General features: G+C 33.8%; 2 protein-coding genes across 2 annotated transcripts; both read right to left on the reverse strand.

Annotated features, from left to right (window-relative positions):
* Nucleotides 1–11,001: 11,001 nt before the first annotated feature.
* Nucleotides 11,002–15,040, reverse strand: LOC132714366 (uncharacterized). Its single transcript, XM_060697226.1, has 3 exons — nucleotides 14,908–15,040; nucleotides 12,521–12,703; nucleotides 11,002–11,464 (listed from the first exon to the last, which is right to left on the reverse strand). Exons 1-3 carry the CDS (start codon nucleotides 14,960–14,962, stop codon nucleotides 11,280–11,282), a joined length of 423 nt encoding a protein of 140 aa, XP_060553209.1. The 5' UTR covers nucleotides 14,963–15,040; the 3' UTR covers nucleotides 11,002–11,279.
* Nucleotides 15,041–19,315: 4,275 nt separating this feature from the next.
* On the reverse strand, nucleotides 19,316–23,143 carry LOC132714367 (uncharacterized). The gene is made up of 3 exons (XM_060697227.1): nucleotides 22,986–23,143; nucleotides 21,658–21,840; nucleotides 19,316–20,649 (listed from the first exon to the last, which is right to left on the reverse strand). Exons 1-3 carry the CDS (start codon nucleotides 23,038–23,040, stop codon nucleotides 20,465–20,467), a joined length of 423 nt encoding a protein of 140 aa, XP_060553210.1. The 5' UTR covers nucleotides 23,041–23,143; the 3' UTR covers nucleotides 19,316–20,464.
* Nucleotides 23,144–23,700: the final 557 nt, after the last annotated feature.

The following is a 23,700-nucleotide window of genomic DNA, read 5'->3' on the forward strand; positions in this document are numbered from 1 at the left end:
TATCAAACATATATCCTGTTTATAACATTTACAATTAAATATAGATTTGTTATTGTTATTATTTCATGGTCATAGTCTTAATAAAACATGAGACGCAGTGTATAATACAAAAGCTTTCTCTTAATATAACTTAAATGTAATAATATAATATATACATATTCTTTGATGATACTGTAGGAGAGACTATGTGAATTGTCGTAAAATAAATTTCAAGTAAAAACATATTTACCATTTTATACTAAATTTATTAAGATAATCTTCAAGACATAATACACAAGACCTATACTTCGGGAGTTTATCATTTTTCACTTAAGATTTGTTCCATTAACATTCTTATTTTTTAGTCATAGACTTAAGGTTTTGGACTTATTTATTTCCCAGCAATATTATGACAGGAGCTTTGAAATTGAAGAAGTTACAACATACATGTGTCACGGTTCTGAACTGTTCACTATTTAGGGGAGAAGATGTGTAAGCGGCCGGATAGCTCAGTCGGTAGAGTCGCGGAACGGTATTCCGAGGGTCCCGGGTTCGAGTCCCGGTCAGGCTGCACATTTTTCTCACCCTGTGACATTTGGCGCCCAACGTGGGGCCGTGACTGATATAGCTCAGAGTTTAATTTACATTACTCTGTAACTCTGTAAAATTCGAGGACGAATTTCAATATAGCAGGGGAGTATGTCACGGTTCTGAACTGTTCACTATTTAGGGGAGAAGATGTGTAAGCGGCCGGTTAGCTCAGTCGGTAGAGTCGCGGAACGGTATTCCGAGGGTCCCGGGTTCGAGTCCCGGTCAGGCTGCACATTTTTCTCACCCTGTGACACATGTATGAGTCTTAAGTCTCTTTTCTGTGAAACGTTTTAAATTTCTAGCTCAGTTTTGGTCATACATGTAAGACTGATTTCAGAAGCAAGACTTTCTAAATATCGCAACATGAGGTGTCACAATCAAATTATATTTTCGCCTTCCATCAGTACTTTAAGTACTTTGATACTGTGTAGAACGCTAGGTAATTAAACCTGTTTTCGTTTGTTTGTGTTGTCAACTTTATGCTAATTAGTCATACATATTTGTCTGTTCTGAACGATATGATAAATAATTTGTTTACTGCCATACTTGACGTAAATAAATTCATTTGATATTTTGATATATTCCATTAATTAATGAAATAATAACAAAATTAAAATTCCATATTATTTGTTGTTTTTGGTATTTTAGCAAATCATATACGTGTACAATTATTGTATAGTACGGGGTGTAGGCCTATGTTATTTATTTGAAAGTGAATTGCTTACATCAGTCAATTTACACTAACTGAAATGTATGCTCTTATGATAAAATTGAAGAAAAAACACCAACAACAATACACAGTTTGATTTGTTATTCAATATATAAGGCAAAGGTCAATAGAATGAATAAATTAACATATAATAACAATTTAATGTATTAATTTAACATGCATAGATGAGTTTTATTATGGTAACAATATTATAATCTACAGCATAAACAACAATATAAATAGATTTATACACAATTAGGGAGTTGATAATAAATTACCATCTTGTACTTTATTCTAATACGAGTATTAAAATCATATATATAATAATATATTTACTGGTATTGTGAGTGGTATTTTTGTAAGTTCATAAATAAAATTGAAATACAGTCTGCGTCCATCAATTCTAGACATGAAGATATTATCCGAGGCGTTAGCCTCGGGTAAAAGTATTTTTTCGAGGGATAATTTAGTGTTACTCACAAAGTCACAAACCCATGTGTTATTTATTTTATTATCTCGAACAATAACTGTGATGATCCTTGTATTGCTTGCAATGTATACATAGTTATTACTACATTTCCCACAATCGTCCGAAAAAAGGACTTTGCTAAACAACATCCACTTTCGAATAAAACCGCCATAAAAAGTAGTTCCTCATTCTGCAGTATTTCTTAAATTATCGTTTCAAAGCTCTATTTTCCTAAAGATTAACGGTAAATTGATATGTATATTTAGCATTAAATTCTTTTCTTTTTCATCCATCAGCAGCATTTCGTTTGTCTTTGTTGCTGTTTTTGTGTTTTAACACGTGTAAGAATCAGAAAGAGTAAGATTTTCTGTCGTTGTTGAAACGTTTTACAGTGTAGCAATACCACGTGACATTGACGTCATTTTCGGCATCATTTCCAAGACAAATGTTGCTCGATTCGGAAAAGAAAATAGCCGTAAATAATTTATTTCTGTACCAATTTCTTTGGGATATGCACCAGTCTACGGGGAAAATTATAAGCTTTCCACAGAATATTGGATCTTTGTCAGTTTATAAGCCGTTTTATCAAACACTTTGCATATACACCTTGGAAGTTGCTTGTATTAGAGCGGGCTTCAGTTGCAAGCTATTTCGTTTTCTGGCGTTATTTGGTCTACGCCAGGTTTACATCAACCGGGAGTACAGACAGCAAAATCCTACCTTAATATGTTTATATGTTTATTATTTATGGCGTAAATCTTGTCTTTTTCTTCAATTGTCAATTCTGGCACCAGTTCCAAACTACAGTTTAAAGTAGATTTAGAATCCGTTGCAAATGCAATACAACATGCCTACCGTTCTCTTTCTACAATTTACTTTTTCAGATTTATGTCATTCATAATAAAAATATGAACATATCTAGGTAGAGTTTTGCCTTCCGTACAACCGGTTGATGTAAACCTGACTTTTTAATCATGGCGTAGACACGGGGGAGGAAGTGTTACACGAAGGATGGAGTTCTTATGATAACTTGTTTGGAGTTCTTATGATAACTGTCACGGAGTTCCTGGAAAACGATACGGATTACTTTGGAAAACTTTTCTATATACTTGGAGAACTCGCGTAAAAACTGGTTATTTTTAACTTAACATGGGGAGTTTGAGGTGCTAAATTAAACTTTGATAATTAAGCTTGCCCTACATATTGTATTATGTTTCAGAAAAAAATCTTTTAGTCCATATTTCGTCGCCGTTTAAAAAAAATCTGGTAGTTTTGAGAAAAATTTCCAAATTACTTGCTCATTCGTACATATTGACCTTTTCATTTGTGATCTTCTTTGTTGCTATACATAATCACCTAATTATAGTGGAGAGTTGCAAACATAAAGCCAATGCTAATAAATGTATACCCGATTTTTCAAATGTTACGGAGTTCTTGTGATAACTCAAAATATGTCCTGGAGTTCTTATGATAACTTTTGTTACTGCCAATGTGTTTCTTGTGCTTAATTACGGCACGTTTAAGCGTATTTTATTAGTCAATAAGTGTATAAATCATTATGAAGAATAGTACGCTTATCATTTGCACAAAAAATTGGTTATATAACGTTGGTTTTGATCGTGTTTTAGTTCCTAATTAAATTTGTGCGAAATCATATTGACTTTATAAAACCCAACGAATGCACTAAATATTTCTTTGTATACTGTTCGTCAACAAAAGTTTATGTCATATGTTTCCGCAAATGCAACATTGAGGCCATGTGGCAAAATTAAAACACGATCATTCAATAAATCTGGAGAAGACATGAAACTGCTTTAGTGTACAGTCTATATAGGATAAACAGGTGCTAAGCTATCTTCAGGAACGACCGCCTCCGTGGTCGAGGTGTTTGAGTCGATGACTTCTAATCCAGTTACCTCTGGCGTGGGTTCGATCCCCGGGAAATGCTTTGGTAGTTTAGCACGGAGGAAGGTAGTCTAGTACTGGTGTAACTCTCCAGGAACGATGGTTAGGAAACTACCCGCCCATATGACTGAAATACTGTTGGGAAAAGGCGTAAAATGAAACAAACAAAGAAACAGAAATCTTCAGGAAAACCTGAATCAGCAGTAACATGGCTTAAACCGCCAAGGAAAGATTGTTTAAAACTTACACTTTTTTCTCAGTTACATGTTTTAAGCAACCGCCTTTCTAAAGCAGACAATAAGTTGGGCTTCCCTCAAGAAGCGGCTAAGTAAATTGTATCATAATATACCATGTATCGTATATAACCGGGATACCCTTCACACCCATGCACCCGAAATGTATGATCTTTTTATGCATAAAAAATCAACCGATTACTACCGATCTCTTCGACAAATTTGCACGTGCCCTACGGGTTCGAGCGAAAGAAGTTCGACAATATATTTTTGTAATCAATTACAGCAAAAGTTGTTGCAAAATTTCCACAACTAGGACTCCAACTTTGATAAGAAAAATTTATGCAGTAATTTTCCGAAATATGGAGATTGCTGTACGTCACGTGATGCTACATTGGATTTAATAGAGAAAGGAACAAGGTCGATAAACGGCATGAACCTTACGGTGACTCATATCTTATTGCAGACTTACTTTCTATCGTCATACCATTGTCATAGAACTTTATACGTTTCTATGACAAAAACTGATACATTTTAGAAATTGAAATACCCGTTGAATACATAAAAACGACACCCACCTCATTAAATTTAGATAAAGGTAGTGCATACTACCTCCTATTTTGCTGAAAACCATTTACATGCACACCGATAGCATAGTTACGTAATGTTCTCTAAAACTGCCAGGAATAATGTATATATGACGGAATCATGATTCAAAGCGTATTTTTATCCTGTAAGTAAATGCTCTACATCAAGTATGTTTACAGTCATTCCAATAAAATTTAAAAAAAACACACACACACAAAAAGATCAAAACAAACACAAAAAACACAAGAAACGGAGGTAAGAAAAATATCTCTTGAACTGAAGGACACGATCAAAACGAACGTTATATAACCAAATTTTTGTGCAAATGATAAGCGGACTATGCTTAATAATGATTTACACACTTATTGACTTATAAAATACGCTTAAACGTGCCGTGATTAAGCACAAACACACTGGCAGTAACAAAAGTTATCATAAGAACTCCAGGACATATTTTGAGTTATCGCAAGAACTCCGTAACATTTGAAAAATCGGGTATAAATTTATTAGCATTGGCTTTATGTTTGCAACTCTCCATAATAATTAGGTGATTATGTATAGCAACGAAGAAGATCACAAATGAAAAGGTCAATATGTACGAATTAGCAAGTAATTTGGTAATTTTTCTCAAAACTACCAGATTTTTTTTAAAAAGGCGACAAAATATGGACTAAAAGATTTTTTCTGAAACAAAATACAATATGTAGGGCAAGCTTAATTATCAAAGTTAAATTTAGCACCTCAAACTCCCCATTTAAAGTTAAAAATAACCATTTTTTACGCGAGTTCTCCAAGTATATAGAAAAGTTTTCCACAGAAATCCGTAACGTTTTCCAGGAACTCCGTGACAGTTATCATAAGAACTCCAAACAAGTTATCATAAGAACTCCATCCTTCGTGTAACACTTCCTCCCCCGTGGTAGACCAGATAACGCCAGAAAACGAAATAGCTTGCAACTGAAGCCCGCTCTAATACAAGCAACTTTCAAGGTTATGCACAGTGTTTGATAAAACGGCTTATAAACTGACGAAGATCCAATATTCTATGGAAAGCTTATATTTTTCCCCGTAGACTGGTGCATATCCCAAAGAAATTGGTACAGAAATAAAATATTTATGGGTATTTTCTTTTCCGAATCGAGCAATATTTGTCTTGGAAATGATACCGAAAATGACGTCATAGTCACGTGGTATTGCTACACTGTTTGACGACGTCATGAATCCATCATGATCATCGAACTTTTTTCGCCATTTTGTTAGGTCAGATTATGGTGCATAAGATGTGCGCAGTTGTCAGTCTAGCGCCATACGACAAAAAACGGAAAATTATGTAAAAGATTGGTCATGTGATGATTAAATGAAATGATGCTCACTTCTTATCATAAGCTACATGAAAATCTTTTGGATAAACACACTTCCGAGTAAAGAGCAGAGAGTTGTTGTAACAGTCGTCGCCATGGAAACCGGTCTTGAGGCTTTAGAATTGCACAAGTCGCTGCTACAGAAACATTTCTGAGGCGTCTCGCAGCCATCATGTTCAAATTCGTTTGATTTGTCCCGGAAGTAATCTGAAACATAATATATGACTTAATAACATGGAAGATAATATATTAGTTAATAACATGAAGGTAATATATCAGTTAATAACGGTATCTACTAAATTAAGAAGTTTTTATATACGTGATGCACGTGTCCTTGTTGGTGGTACGTAAATCACAACAGCACTTGCTATGTGTTGCGTAACAGTACCTAAAAATGATGTCCCTTACTTCATCCGTAAGTTGTAAACTTTTGTGGGAGTTTTTAACCTTCCATTCGTTCCAACAGTACCTGGTAATTGTAATGGTTTTGTTTTGGTGCCAAAATGACCGGGGATAATGACATACTTTTAGCGAGACCTTAACATTCGACGATTGCCGAAGAGGCAAACATATATTTCCAGGAATTTAAAAATCAACAATTAAATCATGGTTTTCGCTATTTCCCGGGGTTTGCGTGACAATCTCCCGGTGCATTATACTTTTAACCATGTCATCCGAGTAATTTATACAAACTTGCAAACATTAATGAAATCAAAATAAGCAATGTATATGTGTCCTTGACTGGTATATGCCTATTAGAATAGCAATATATGCATGGTAACTGGCAATTTCTATATCATAATAATTTTTATGCGGACATGAGTTTTCTCTTTTGACATTTGACCTTCAAGTGCATGAAATCTGTTTTTCTGGACCAAAGAAATGATAATATCCGGAAATGCAAAACCAGACTTAATGGAATACACCAAAACAATTCATTTGATACTTCCTTTGTTGTTATGAAAGCAATGGCATTAGTGACCGTTTGAGTTACACATAGATCAATCTACATATAAAAGCTGGTAATCTCTAGCGTTATCAAGGAGATGGTTTTTAGCAGATAAGTTGGGGCATATTTGTAGAGCAGCTAGAATACACTCCCCTCGCCGCTTTGAGTTCGAATTTCGTAAGGAATGTTGAGTTTACCATATGACCTTTGCAGCGTCGATATGACTTCAAACGCATAAAAAAACAACAATGCATTTGCAAATATCTAAAAGTTAACTTAATTTGTAAAACATAGTAAGTCACGTACATGTTCCTTTATCGTTTACTGCCCAGCCACGGACACAGCTGGTTCCTCCTGTAATATCACTGGTACTTCCGCTAGTAGTATCGTCCTTGTGAACATCCGCGTTGCGTTAAAACTATCTTCACCACAGGTAGATGGTGAGTCCTGGGAGTTACATTTGTAGCACTTCAGCCTGCCACAACCAGTTACAACTGAAAATATAAAGACAATATTGTAAACCCTCATTTTACGTACGTCAGTTATAAATCCCCTTCCGTGTAGCAGGAAGGGGTTTATAGGAACGGCCTCCTTCTGTCAGTCCGTCTGTCAGTCTGTCCGTCCGTCCGTCCGTCCGCACTCACAGGAGAGTAATTATGTGGCTAGAGGGACAATAGGTAACTGTTCTTTCTCTTTGATGTCATTCATTCCGTAATGCTTTTATGTGGCTATTTTCTTTTGTGTGGCTAAAAAAAACAATAGAGAGAACAATAGAGTAGCCACATAATTACTGTCCTGTGAGAACTTCCGTCTGTCCGTCCGTTTGTCCGTCGGTAACACTTTCGTGTCCGCTCCATACCTTATAAACCGCTGACTTTTTTTTAAAAATAATTTGGCACAAGTGATCACCATAATGAGTCGATGTGTCAAGCGCAATAATTAGGTTGCTACCCCCAAGGTCAAGGTCACAATTAAAGGTCGAATTAATGTTAAAAAGTCTTCATTTCGTAATAAAAAGTCTACATTCTATCTACAAAGAATTACTTGTTGTGGCTGAATTAAAAACATATAATTTGTTGCTAATTTTACTTTTTAAATCGTACTGATTATCAAAGTTTCAAATTTAAATGACATTGTCTTTGGTAATATAATAAAACCACCAACAGAAGCTATTTAATAGCAATATGCATCCAGATTCAAGCTAATTTTCATGAAAATTTTGAAATGTATTAAAAATTAAAATATTATGAAGTGAACTACATATTGCAAATAGCACTTAAAAATCAGGTAAACACCCAAAATGCGTTAAAATATGCAAAAATTACCCTTACTGCGTTAGTCATGCAGTAGAAATGTGGTGAATAAATACTGCAAAATCAGTCGCGCATAACATGTAAATTATTTCTTGAATCTTGGATCATTTTATTTTTTATTAAATTTTTCGTACATTTTCCCACAAATTTCATTTCCTTGAAAAAATTTTGCTCATCTGGAGGCATGCAACTTTAAGATACATAGCATACATAAATATAAGTTGCACAAAAATATATAAAATACTTTTTTACAGCTCACCAGATGAAATAAAATTTCATCTTACACATAAGCAAACAAATGTCCTCTGTAAAACATTAACAATTTAATATAGATTTTTTTCTAATATTTATGATTTCATGTCCATTGTCTTAATAAAACGTGAGCGTATAACATAAAAGTTTTAACTTAAAATATCTTTAAGATCCTGTAACTCAAATTTTTATATGGTTTTATATCATAAATATGATGCTCAAATGAAGGTTTTTATATTGTAAGTTCCAAAAAGCTTTATTTGTAAAGATATCATGGAATTTGCATTTAATGTAAATATTAATGGAGGTAAATTAGAAAATTTATTTTGGATAAAGTCTCAATAAGAAACTACAAATAAACTAAAGAAATTAATTACTTTGTGAACAAAAAAATAACTAATGTGAAATTCCGTTGTTGTGAGGTATTGCAAATGAGATTCATGTTTTAAAAATGTCTCAGAAACCTTCCTTGCAGCAAATTCAAAATGGCGACTTGTTTTCAATAAAAAAAAGCAAATTCATAATGGCCGAGCTGGGGAGCCGATCAAATTCTCAAATCTAATAATAGCAAATCACAGAGCTGCAACTTTAGGACGATCATGCCGATCAAGCCACGTTCTGAAAAAGTATTGGATTGGGGCCGATCGGTGTCGAAATCGAGCAATTTGGCAAATTTTGGTCACAGATTGAAATTGTACAGATTGTTAACAGGCGGAGCTGCAAATGATCGTCAAGTAAAGTGCCGCCCTATATATGTAGTTGGCAGATTATGACTGGTCAAATAGCAGCGCTATAAGAACAAACTGCTTATTTCTGGCTATAGACTTTAGATTTTGGAATAATTAATTTCCAAGAAATACTATGCAGAAGCTTTATCCACAGTATGCGAATACTCATTGGAAATTGAAGAAGTTACAACATACATGTACAAGTCATAAGTCTCTTTTCTTTGAAACGCAAAAGGGTCTTAGTTTTGGTCATAAGACTGATTTCAGAAATAAGACTTTTTATAAAAGGAAACTTGAAGTGTTACAATCGAATTAGGGGCGTCCGTGGCAGAGTTGTTAAGGTCGATGACTTCAAACCACTATCCCCTCACCGCTGTGGGTTTGAATCCCCGACAGGCACTTTTGATGATTTCATTTGAGGATGCTATTCAGTTTATGGAACGTCGGTGGTTCTACTGTGCCCTTAAATCCGTGCCTGAAATAATGCACGGAAGGGCACCTAGGTTCTTCCTGCACCAGTAAAGCTGAATCTAGCTAACGTCGCCATATGACCAATAAACAATTTAATCAAATTATATTGCAAAAAATAAAATCGCTTCAAGTACTTTGATCCTGTCTGCTCATTTGTGTAGAACTGTAGTTAATTAAACCTGTTTTAGTTTATTTGAGTTGTCAACTTAATGCTAATTAGTTAGATATATGTCTGTACTGAACAATATATTGAGTAGTTCATTCATTGCCATACTTGACGTAAATAAATGCATTTAATATATTCCATAAATTAATTGAAGTAATAACAAAATTAAAATTCCATGTTATGTATTTGTTGATTTTGGTATTTTAACAAATCATATACACTTACTTTATAGTATTTCATTTATTTGGAAATGAATTGCTTACATTAATGAAGTAATCAGTCAATTAATACTAACTGAATTAAATGGTATAAGGATAAAATTGAAAAATAAAACAACAGTTGTTTGATTTTGTTACCGGTATTTAATTATGCAAAAGTCAATAGAATGAATAAATTAACATATAATTATAAGCAAATGTATCAATTTAACATGCATAGATGAGTTTTAATATGGCCACACTATTATAACAAAAACAACAATATAAACAGACTTCTACCTTGCTTCGTCGGGCCTTTGGAGATGATTTTTAGTTGCAGACATTGAGTACTTTTGTTATGGTCAATGTTTTTTATATGTTTCTACATGATCATTTCGGTGTTTTACTTATTTCACCTTTTGTAGCCATAACAACTGTTAGAAATTCACTTGACGGGGATTCATTTTATTTACACTGGCTCGTTAATATGAACATGGTGGGGCTAAGAGTGAGGTTTGGTGCACCACTAACCGGTTTAAACTCTCCAGCAGTACTAATGTTGCTGACCGTTCCAAGGCTGCACCATCTGTGTCACTTATATGTATGTCTTTGTTGGTTCATACTGGTTTGGTGACACTTGTTTGTGGCCCTTGTTTGCCCCTAATTTTATTTCTTTAATTTAAATGCTGGGTCATGTGGGGGTTGCGTTCACTGAACACCGCCTGTCCTTTATTATTATTATGATATATTAACTGGTATATTGACTGGTACTTTTTGTAAGTTCATACATGAAATAGAAATTCAGACTGCGTATATCAATTCTGGACATAAGGATATCACAAAAAAAAAACCCAGATAAATACCACAAACTACATCCTGCTCGACCTCCAACCCCCGCCCCCCTTTTATGTTTAGTGAATACTGTCATTATAGAGCGACATTTATAATCGAAAACAAAATACCACAAACTATATCCTGCTCGATTCTCCTGAATCAAATCTCATTTGCCAAGCGTTTCAAATCTTAATTTCCCTAGAGATTAACAGTATAATTAATGATGATACTCTTCGTCATATCAACAAATACGGTAGAATGTTTATTCAATATTTAATTATATTCCTGAAACTCTACAACATTAGCACATTATATGTTTTTCTAATGTACACATGAAGAATTAGAAATAGTAAGACTTTTAGTTGTTGAAACATTAAATACATAATGAATATATCAAGAATTCATTATGATACTTTAAATCATGATCATAGAACATTTTTAATGATATTCGCCATTTTCATTTGGTCAAATTATGGTGTTTAAGACGTGCGCAGTTGTTAGACAAAAACGGATAACTAATTAATTGGTCGTGTGCTACACGAAAATCTTTTTGACTAGCACATTTCCGAGTAAAGAGAAGACGAGAGTTGTTGTAACAGTTGTCGCCATGAAAACCGGTCTTGAGGCTTTAGAATTACACAAGTCGCTGCTACAGAAACATTTCTGAGGCGTGTCACAGCCATCATGCTCAAATTCGTTTGATTTGTCCCGGAAGTAATCTGAAACATAATATATTAGTTAATAACATGTGCAGTTAATAACATGAAAGATAATATATTAGTTAATAACATGAAAGGTAATATATCAGTTAATAACGGTATCTACTAAATTAAGAAGTTCTTATATACGTGATGCACGTGTCCTTGTTGGTGGTACGTAACTCACAATTGCACTTGCTATATGTGATGCGTAACAGTACCTAAAAATGATGTCCCTTACTTCATCCGGGAGTTGTAAACTTTTGTGGGAGTTTTTAACCTTCCATTCGTTCCAACAGTATCTGGTAGTTGTAACGGTTTTGTTTTGGTGCAAAAATGACCGGGGATAATGGCATGCTTTTACCAAGAGCTTAACATTCGACGATTGCCGAAAAGGCAAACATTTATTTCCAGGAATTCAAAAATCAACAATTAAAGAATGGTTTTCGCTATTCCCCGGGGTTTGCGTGACAATCTCCCGGTGCATTATACTTTTAACCATGTCATCCGAGTAAATTATACAAACTTGCAAACATTAATGAAATCAAAACAAGCAATGTATATGTGTCCTTGACCGGTATATGCCTTTTAGAAATAGCGATATATGCATGGTAACTGGCAATTTCTATATCATAATAATTTTTATGCGGACATGAGTTTTCTCTTTTGACATTTGACCTTCAAGTGCATGAAATTTGTTTTTCTGAACCAAAGAAATGATAATATTCGGAAATGCAAAACCAGACTTAATGGAATACACCAAACAATTCATTTGATACTTCCTTTGTTGTTATGAAAGCAATGGCATTAGTGACCGTTTGATTTACACATAGATCGATCTACATATAAAAGCTGGTAATCTCTAGCGTTATCAAGGAGATGGTTTTTAGCAGATAAGTTGGGGCATATTTGGTAGAGCAGCTAGAATACACTCCCCTTGCCGCTTTGAGTTCGAATTTCGTAAGGAATGTTGAGTTTACCATATAACCTTTGCAATCAAACACATTAAAAAAACAACAATGCATTTGCAAATATCTAAAAGTTAACTTAATTTGTAAAACATAGTAAGTCACGTACATGTTCCTTTATCGTTTACTGCCCAGCCACGGACACAGCTGGTTCCTCCTGTATAATCAAGGGTACTTCCGCTAGTAGTATCGTCCTTGTGAACATCCGCGTTAAAATTATCTTCACCGCAGGTAGATGGTGAGTCCTGGGAGTTACATTTGTAGCATTTCAGCCGGCCACAACCAGTTACAACTGAAAATATTGTAAACCCTCATTTTACGTACGTCAGTTATAAATCCCCTTCCGCGTAGCCTCCTTCTGTCAGTCCGTCTGTCCGTCCGTTTGTCCGTCGGTAACACTTTCGTGTCCGCTCCATACTCTATAAACCGCTGAATTTTTTTTTATAACTTGGCACAAGTGATCACCATAATGAGACGATGTGTAAAGCGCAAAAATTAGGTTGCTACCCCCAAGGTCAATGTCACAATTAAAGGTCAAATGTTAAAATGTCTTCATTTCGTAATAAAAAGTCTACATTTCGTGTCCGCTCCATAACTTTTAAACCGCTGAATTTTTTTTAATTACTTGGCACAATTGATCACCATAATTGGACGATGTGCAGAGCGCTATAATTGGGTTGCCATCACCAAGGTCAAGGTCACACTTCAAGGTCAAATGTTAAAAAGTCTTCATTTCATAATAAAATGTCTGCATTTCGTGTCCGCTCCATAACTTCTTAACCGCTGAAATTTTAAAAAGATTACTCGGCACAATTGATCACCATTATAAGAACATGTGCAGAGCGCAATAATTGGGTTGCTACCCCCAAAGTCAAGGTCACACTTAAAGGTCAAATGTATAAAAGTCTACATTGCATGTCCCCTCCATAACTTTTAAACGTCTGATTTTTTTAAATAACTTGGCACAAACGATTACTATTATGAGATGATGTGCAGAGCGCAATAATTGAATTGCTACCCCCTAAGGTCAATATCACACTTACAGGTCAAATGTTAGAAATTCTACATTTTGTGTCTGTCCCTAACATTTAAACCCCTGCAACGTTTTTCAGAGAACTTTGCAGAAATAATCACAATTATGACACCATTGGCAGAGCATAAAAGTCAAGTCAAAACCTTGAAGGTCAGGGTCTCACTCAAAAGTCCAATGTAAAGACATCTATTTTTTCATGTCCTCTCTATAACTTATTGACAATTCAAAGGTTTTAAAATATATTGGCACAAAGGAACCCACCTCGACAAAATCTGGAGAGCTCAACAACCAGGTTGCTACACCTAAGGTCAATGTTATATGTTCTCCATAACTTTTTGACTTTATGGAAGATTTTAAATAACCTGGCACAAATAAGCACCATCGTGATATTATTTTCTTATGTTATGCATGACACAATATCAAGGTCATGGTTGGTAATAGGCCAAGAAGTACACATTCATGTTCACTGCGGAAGGGGATTTGACTGCCTTGTTTTAAATTATATCGACCCTTGAGGGAATGTTTTCTTTATACCGATGAAAAACGTTCCAGTGAGTGTTTCGATAATGAAATTGATGTAGTTATTGTGTTAGAGGATGGCTTTCCATTAGAAAAAAGACCAATTTAATGACAGCAGAGTAAGAGCTTTCCAGTATGATGGCTAGTTTGGCGGATAAACCATATATAAACCAGTATACAAAGGGGTCTTTATGGCCAAAACGTTATGGTTGTTATTTTCAAATTACCTGGCCATCAACGCTTTGGGTTCAAATCCCACCTGAGGTTTTTAGTCATGTTACAAAACTATGTGGCAATGTAACAGAATTTTGGTGGTTCTTCTTTGATACGCCAACAGGCCTGGTATAAAAGATAAAAAAAAACTTATTATGTCAGCAAAACAGCTGCCTGGAAAATCGCCATTTGACACTGACACTGTTGCTTTGTAAAGCATTAATAATTGTTATTATGTAAGAAATTAACCAAGTAGTAATATGTGAATCAAGTTATAAAATATAGTTTGAGCCTGCTTTTATATACAGAGATCTATCCATTTTAGTGTAATAGTGTCCCAATATGGGACAGCTAAACATAACTTTACGCGATACACGTGTCTTTTAAACAAAAAGACAATTTTTCTACTTCATTTAGAATCTCTGTAATTAAAAAAACATAATAATTTTCCCAAGAATTTGCTCAATTGTTATCTACATTCATGCAAAAATTCTTCATCATACCGGTAACTGAAGTCATTTTCTCTTTTAATGGTCATGCATTTATCTTATGTTGCTATACTGAGAATTCTGATGACTATATTTAATGAAATCACATAACACAGATGACAATCAAAAGTCTAATTAAGGGAAAAAACAATTAAAAACTTTACAATATACTTGCCTTGTGTGAAGTTTGAGGCGGTTTAACAATTAAATAATTAAAGTAAACTATGCTAAATATGTTCTTACCTTCAACATATATCGACATCAAAACAACACTCATCAATACTTTGGTTAAATCCATTTTGTAGTATATTCACTAACTGAACCTATGAAGTGTGGTAAATATATAAACCAGCTTTTCTCTCTATATATAATAAGTATGTATCCATTTAAAATACAGGTAAACCTCGTATACTATAAAACAACATAGCAATGATATTTTTCGTTATGTGCCTAACGATGCATTTAACATATAATGGTACAGTTAGGTGAGACTCATTACCAAAAGCATCATTGAGCGGTCAAGCTGTATTTATAGGTATTGTAAAATATAAGTAAAGGTGGATCTGTTTTCTACGGTTATTTTCGCACAGTGACTTTTGTAAATTTTATATAATATTTAAAGAATGTAAAAAGCCTTCAAGCTTTCTATGTTTTGTTTTGATTTTAAGTTCAAAAGTTTACAAGTTAAATGTTGATGCTGCAAATCAAAGACGCCGCCAAATGATGTGAACAGTCAATCAGCATTGAAAATCGTTCTCTATTACAGTTGAAAATCCGAAACACAAATCAATTTTTTCTCCATGTTCTTGGTATGTGCTCGTTGTTTAATAATAAAGTTGCATATTTTTTGAAAAAGTAGAACCTAATCCTAAATTCACAAAATAATGCAAGGTCTGAAATTCTTAAAGGTTTGTCTGTTGTGACAAAGACTGAAACGTCAGGTCATAATTAATTGGATAACAAATAAAATTGAAATGATTTGTATACTTAAAGTAAATTTAAGACAATATGTGCCGAGAATATACCAATTTAAAATGGTACGAATTGCATAATGTTCGAATGCTTTTGAGAACAAACTTTTCTGCAGTGATCTCCCCTTACAGGCCGTAGCGTAACCGGTTTGTTGGTTGAGCTGATAGTGGGCGTGGTTTAGGCTTTGTAACTTGTATTTTAATGATATATCTCAACGGCAAATTTTAGAACGATCGACTATAGTCTAGCTCATTGGCACGTTATTTATTATGTAGATAAAATTAGATAATGATAAAAAGAATATGATATTCAAATATGGCACTATCACTTCAGTTGAACGTGTATTATAATCCCTTAAAGCTCTGTGACATCAGGGTCTTTCAGGGTTCTTTTTGAAAGAACCCTGAAAGACCCTGGTGACATGTTGTACATCATTAAAGCTATTTTTATTAGAAAATTTAAAAAAAACAGTGAGATTTTGTTAAAACAAAATAAATACACAAAATCATGTCTAAAATGTTCCCCATTGCTGTATGGACAAATGCATATCTGCTATACGCCGCTTGCAAGCGGCGTCTAATAAACATCTATAGGTGAACATATTTGTTAATTGCAAAACGCATGGTACTAAAGAATGATTTATCGGCTGTTGAATTTTACACACAACACAAAGTATTCCGATGTACTTATGCTGACAGACTCGTCATAAAATGAGTTAGTCTTCCATCAAATTTGCCATCCGATTTGAAGGTCAATTTAAAATATCAATATTAATTTACCTTTATGATTTATTCAATTAATTTCAATCATTTTATTGCATTAAGCATTTTATAATGCTTAAGGCATGCATATAAAGAAAGCCTTTTCACGAAGGCTTCGTCTTGTCATGGTTTTAATAAAATTGTAGGTTCGAGACATTAATCATGTTTTCCTGCGATAGTTATTGTCATTGGAAACGTTTAGATAATGTACTGCTTTGCGAATGCTTAACTATTTATTGTGTTAGTTTGTTTGTTTCCCCTTTTTTCTTTACAAAGAAACTGACTTGCATACTGTAACGTACATGTATTTCAAATACCAAAATTTTAATGAATTCTTCGATCCATCGGATTGTAAAACAATCTACATTATGCTAAATTTTCCCTTTTCTAAAAATATACGCCTTTTAATAAATTCATTTATTTATTCAATTGTGTTTACGACTTTAGTTAATATTTATTTCAAAATATTGATAGGAAAGTGGAGACTTCCGTTTAAAATGGACCTGTATTCCGGTGTTTCGAGTATTCTGTTTACCGTTTCAAACCAAATATGTATAGTTTGTTTGTTTGTTTTGGGTTTTACGTCACATCGAAACAGTATAGGTCATATCGCGACGTTCCAGCTTTACTGGTGGAGGAAGACCTCGGGTGCCCTTTCGTGCATTATTTCAGGCACGAACGCGCACCTGAGTAGAACCACCGACGTTCCGTAAGCTAGCTGGATAGCTACTTCACTTATATTTGAACAAACTCTGCTTCATTTTTGTTATTTAAATGTTTATACAATAAATATAAGCTTATATATATAAGAGATAGATATAGTAACTTAAACTAGTATTTAAATGTTTGAAATTATTTTTGTCCAATAGAATTGCACTATGGACTTTTTAAACTTTGCTAAATCAGAAGTTCATAAACGCTGTACATAAATAACTTATTGTACTATTATCGAATTGCATTCGTGACAGAAGAGTGTTTTATATAGTTTTGAATTAATTAAATAAATTCCTTACACCATTCAAAGCCTTTTTCACACTGTCAATATACCGATCAATGCTTCATTCGATGTTAAATATAGGAATTACGCAAATCTGTAGATACTTGCGTGTCATTTTTCATATATTTAAAAAGCATCTACTGTAGTAATCTATCCATGAAGAAGATAGATCTATATTATATTATTTTGAAGAAAAAAAAATGTTTTGGTAATTCTAACGATGCTCATCTTTTTATGTATTAAATTCAGGAAGTCTAGGGCATTTTGTTTTTTACATTAAATGGTCAATGGACACTGCAATAACAACGTTTAAACGTTAACGTAGCCTTGTCTTTGGATGTTCGCTGTTTTCTAACTTATCTATTGAAAGTACATGTACATATCAAAAAGGCGACATTATGTTTTTCAGATCATATGAGCAGTTATATTCTAACTGCGAATGTTAGAGTAATAGGCACTCACAGGGAAACATGTTCTGTGTTGTTACATTACATTGGGTGCATCAGCTGATTTCTTAGCATGTCCTTTCATGAGAAGAAGCTATAGGTAATCGACATTTAAATAGTATTTCCAACCAGGAACCTGTCCTGTCTATATAAATAGCAACATACCAAAGGGCACATGACTGGAAAAGTCGCCATATGGCCTCACTTCTAAGGATGTGACTTAAAACCAAACAAGAAATTGACAGACTACATTCACAACGTTCAGCTCAGAAGTAATAACTTTGACGTCACTTGTTGATGTTGCCATCATTTTAGATGTCAACAATCTTTGTTTTACATTCAGCAAATGATTTGTATTTCAACTCACCTATTTATAACAGTATTGCAAGTTAATTTTAGTCCTCTCGTAGTTGTTTCCCTTTGTTATATACTTTCTAAATCGACTCTTTATTTTGTTAAAGCTGAGCAAAACAAGTCTAGAAGACTTCAATTATTCTCATATATCATAAGCCTGGGACTAAAAAAGACTTATAAAATACGTTTGCGTGACTCTTAGTGGTACAAACACGAAATTCCTTCATTTATTTCAAACTTGAGATATTTTGAACAAACCAAACAACGCCACAATGATGTTCACGCATTTTCCCGAGGCAGTCCTTAATAACCCGCTCAAAACATTTTATGAAATGGGGAAACGAAATGGGGAAACAAGTCCAAAATTACCTGAAAGTATCTCCGGTCAATGGTCAGTAAGTCTTTAGCAATGACTTTGTCATTACATTTTATTTATCAAATAAGCTTCTATTAAACAAAATGCAAAATAAACCGTTCCGTTTAATTTTCTGTAAATACACAGCATATGGGTTTTAAATAATCACAGTCATGTAACTCAAGAAGCACTGTGCTCAATTTATATATTCGGAAAAGGTATCGCCACAATCGATGACTTTTTACTGTCATCAAAGCTTTTTGATCGTTACTTTAAATGTATTTATAAAACATTTATTGCACATTGAACTTTCAACTTAAGGCGTGGACAGTGCACGGTTCAATTCCTGCCTCATTTACAGGCGTACTTCACAAAGAAGTAAATATTCGGTATTCTCAACAAACGCTTTTTGCTCATTATCCAATATGGGAATTACCTCGATGACAACAGAAAGACGTATGTTGCCTGATTGGCTATGTTTCCGAGAACAAAATATTTTTAAGAGATATTCTGAAACCACCGACAATAAAAGCATTTGATATTTTAATATATTCCATTAATTAATGAAATAAACAAAATTAAAATTCCATGTTATTTGTGGTTTTTGGTATTTTAGCAAATCATATACATGTACAATTATTGTATAGTACGGAGTGTAGGCCTATGTTATTTATTTGAAAGTGAATTGCTTACATATCAGTCAATTAACACTATTTGAAATGTATGCTCTAATGATAAAGTTGAAGAAAAAACAACAACAACAATACATAGTTTTATTTGTTATTCAATAATGCAAAGGTCAAAAGAATGAATAAATTTACATATAATTACGAGTATTAAAAACAGATATACAATGCATATATGTAATAGAAAGAGCATCGAATTACGAGGCTATCTGATTTGTACGAGGTGCGTAGCCCCCGAATATTAATCAGATTGCCGAGTGTTTTGATGTTCTCATAGTCAACATAAAAACAAGTTCCCTGTTGTCACAATATGAAACCCCAGCAAAAAGTAACAAATGCACGAGCATCTGAATATGATATTTCTATCGCTTTCCCTTTCTCTGCCGTCACAATAAGTAAACCCCAGCAAACATTAGCCAATCAAAGGGCATGCTCTGGAGTGCGGGTAAGTAATACCTGCACTCCAGTTAACGCACTGTGCATGTATACGATTTAACTCTGGCACATTTTCAACAGAAAGGTCCCCAAACTATGATAAAATATATTTACTGGTATTGTGAGTGGTAGTTTTGTAAGTTCATACATTAAATAGAAATGCAGACAGCGTACATCAATTCTAGACATGAAGATATTATAACAGTATTTTTACGAGGGATGATATTTCTATTGTTACTCACAAATCCATGTGTAATTTATTTTATTACCCCGAACAAGAACTGTGATGATCCTTGTATACATTGCTTACAGATTTATAACTTCCCACAATCGTTCGAAAAACGATTTTGCTGAACAACATCCGCAGTCGGATAAAACCGACATAAAAAGTAATTCCTCATTCTGCAGTATATCTTAAATTCCGATAACTTATGATTATCTATTCAAAGCTTTATTTCCCTGAACATTAAAAGTAAACTTACAGGTATATTTATTAATATGTATATTAATTCTTTTCCTTTAATACCAGCCTTTCGTTCGTTTTTGTTGTTGTTTCTGTGTTTTACATGTGTACGAATCAGAAAGAGTAAGATTTTCTGTCGTTGTTGAAACGTTTTAACGACGTCATGAATCCATCATGATCATCGAACATTTTCCGCCATTTTGTTTGGTCAGATTATGGTGCATAAGATGTGCGCAGTTGTCAGTCTAGCGCCATACGACAAAAAAACCGGATAACTAATAGATTGGTCATGTGATGATTAAATGAAATGATACTCAGTTCTTATCATAAGCTACATGAAAATCTTTTGGATAAACACACTTCCGAGTAAAGAGCAGACGAGAGTTGTTGTAACAGTCGTCGCCGCGGAAACCGGTCTTGAGGCTTTAGAATTGCACAAATCGCTGCTACAGAAACATTTCTGTGGCGTCTCGCAGCCATCATGTTCAAATTCGTTTGATTTGTCCCGGAAGTAATCTGAAACATAATATATGACTTAATAACATGGAAGATAATATATTAATAAATAACGTGAAAGGTAATATATCAATTAATAACGGTATCTACAAAATTAAGAAGTTTTGATATACGTTATCCTTGTTGGTAGAACGTAACTCACACCAGCACTTGCTATGTGTTGTGTAACAGTACCTAAAATGATGTCACTTTCTTCATCCGTGAGTTGTAAACTTTTGTGGGAGTTTTTAACCTTTTCATTTGTTCCAACAGTACCTGGTAATTGTAATGGTTTTGTTTTGGTGCCAAAATGACCGGAGATAATGACATGCTTTTAGCGAGACCTTAACATTTGACGACTGCCGAAGAGGCAAACATATATTTTCAGGGATTTTGAAAATCAACAAGTCATGGTTTTCGCTATTCCCCGGGGTTTGTGTGATAATCACCCGGTGCATTATACTTTTATCAATGTCATCCGAGTAAATTACACAAACTTGCAAACATTAATGAAATCAAAATAAGCCTTGACATGAATAGCAATATATGCATGGTACTGGCAATTTCTAATCATAATAATTTTAATGCGGACATGAGTTTTCTCTTTTGACATTGACCTTCAAGTGCATGAAATCTGTTTTTTCTGTACCAAAGAAATGATAATATCCGGAAATGCAAAACCAGACTTAATGGAATACACCAAAACAATTCATTTGATACTTCCTTTGTTGTTATGAAAGCAATGGCATTAGTGACCGTTTGATTTACACATAGATCGATCTACATATAAAAGCTGGTAATCTCTAGCGTTATCAAGGAGATGGTTTTTAGCAGATAAGTTGGGGCATATTTGGTAGAGCAGCTAGAATACACTCCCCTCGCCGCTTTGAGTTCGAATTTCATAAGGAATGTTGTGTTTACCATATGACCTTTGCAGCGTCGATATGACTTCAAACACATCAAAAACAACAATGCATTTGCAAATATCTAAAAGTTAACTTAATTTGTAAAACATAGTAAGTCACGTACATGTTCCTTTATCGTTTATTGCCCAGCCACGGACACAGCTGGTTCCTCCTGTAATATCACTGGTACTCCCGCTAGTAGTATCGTCCCTGTGAACATCCGCGTTAAAATTATCTTCACTGCAGGTAGATGGTGAGTCCTGGGAGTTACATTTGTAACACTTCAACCGGCCACAACCAGTTACAACTGAAAATATAAGGAAAATTATTGTAAATGCATCAGTATTTTTTATAATATCGATCATTGAGGGATTGTTTCATGTTACCTTTATGCTGTCAATAAGAACGATATTTAAGAATTGAATACATACGATGAAAAACGTTCCAGTGAATATTTTGATAATGAAATTTGTGTAAATATTATAGTGTTACAAGATGACTTTCCATCAGAAAAAGATCATGTTTATGACAGCAAAGCGAGAGCTTTCCAGTGTGTTGGTCAGCTTATTGTTGTTACATATAGCTAGAATATGTTCCCGAATAGCAGAATCCCGATTGGCAGGATATACAAAAAAAGGCCACAAGTGCAAAGAAAAGTATAATTTGGGTCTTCATGGCCAAAAAATTATGGCTGCTATTATCAAATCAGGTTAAACTGATATCATTACACTGGCCATCAACACCATGAGTTCAAATCCCACCAGAGGTTTTTAATCATGTAACAAACTTATGTGGCAATCTTACAGGATGTCCATGGTTCTTCTATGATACCCAAACAGGCCTGATATAAAACATATAAAACCTATTATGTCAGCAAAACAGCCGCCTGGAAAATCGCCATTTGACATTGGCACTGTTGTTTTGTAAAGCATTAATGATTGTTATTATGTAAGTAATTAATCAAGTAGTAATGTGGGAATCAAGTTATAAAATAAAGTTTGAGCCTGCTTTTATATACAGAGATCTATCCCTTTTTGTGTAATAGTGTCCCAATATGGGACAGCTAAACATTACTTTACGAGGCACACTTGTCTTTTATACAAAAAAAACCCAAAAACAAAAAACCACAAACAAACTTTGTTTCTATTTTTTTTTTTAGAAACACTTCAATCAAAAACATATTTCCCCCTAAACCCTGACGTTATTATTATACAGTCATGTACAAATTCTTCTTCATAACTGAAGTCACTTTCTTTCTTAATGGTCATACATTTTATTTATGTTGCTAAACTGAGGAGAAATTAAATTAAATCAGATGACACAGACTACAATTGGAAGTCAAACTAAGAAGAAACAAAACGAAACTTGGCAATATGCATATAAATATGTTTGAAGTAGGCGGCGAGTAAACAATTAAATAATAAAAGCAAACTATGCTAAAAATGTTCTTACCTACAACATATATCGACATCAAAACAACACTCATCAATACTTTGGTTAAATCCATGTTTTACTGAACCCGTGAACGCCAGAAGTATGTGTGGTTAATATATAAGCCAGCTTTTCTCTATATATTATAAGTATGTATACTAAAGCCAAAACCATTTAAAATACAGGTAAAACTCGTATACAAATGATAGTTTTCGTTATGTGCCTAACGATGCATTAATATAATGGTACAGTTAGGTGAGACTAATTACCAAAAGCATCATTGAGCGGTCAAGCTGTATTTGTATTATATAGGATATAAGTAAACGTGGATCTGTTTTGAGCGATTCTTTTCTTACAGTGACCTTTTTATTTTTATATAATATTTAAAGAATGTAAAGGGCCTTCAAGCTGTCTATGTTTTGGTTTGGTTATAAGTTCAAAAGTTTACTATACATCTCTTTAGGTGAAAATATTTTTGTTAACAAAAAATGCATGGTACTAAAGAATAATTTATCAGCTGTTGAATTTTCCACACAACACACAGTATTATCATATATTCAGACAATGTGCTTATGCTGACAGACTCGTCATGAAATAAGTCTTGCATCAATTGTGCCATCCGATTTGAAGGTCAATTTAAAATATCAATATTGATTTACCTTTATGTTTTATTCAATTCATTTTAATCATTTTATTGCATTAAGCATTTTATGATGCTTGAAACATATGTTTTACT

This window comes from Ruditapes philippinarum, unplaced genomic scaffold (assembly GCF_026571515.1).
Source record: "Ruditapes philippinarum isolate M1 unplaced genomic scaffold, ASM2657151v2 ctg4123_1_1_1_1, whole genome shotgun sequence".
In the NCBI taxonomy this organism is placed as follows: domain Eukaryota; kingdom Metazoa; phylum Mollusca; class Bivalvia; order Venerida; family Veneridae; genus Ruditapes; species Ruditapes philippinarum.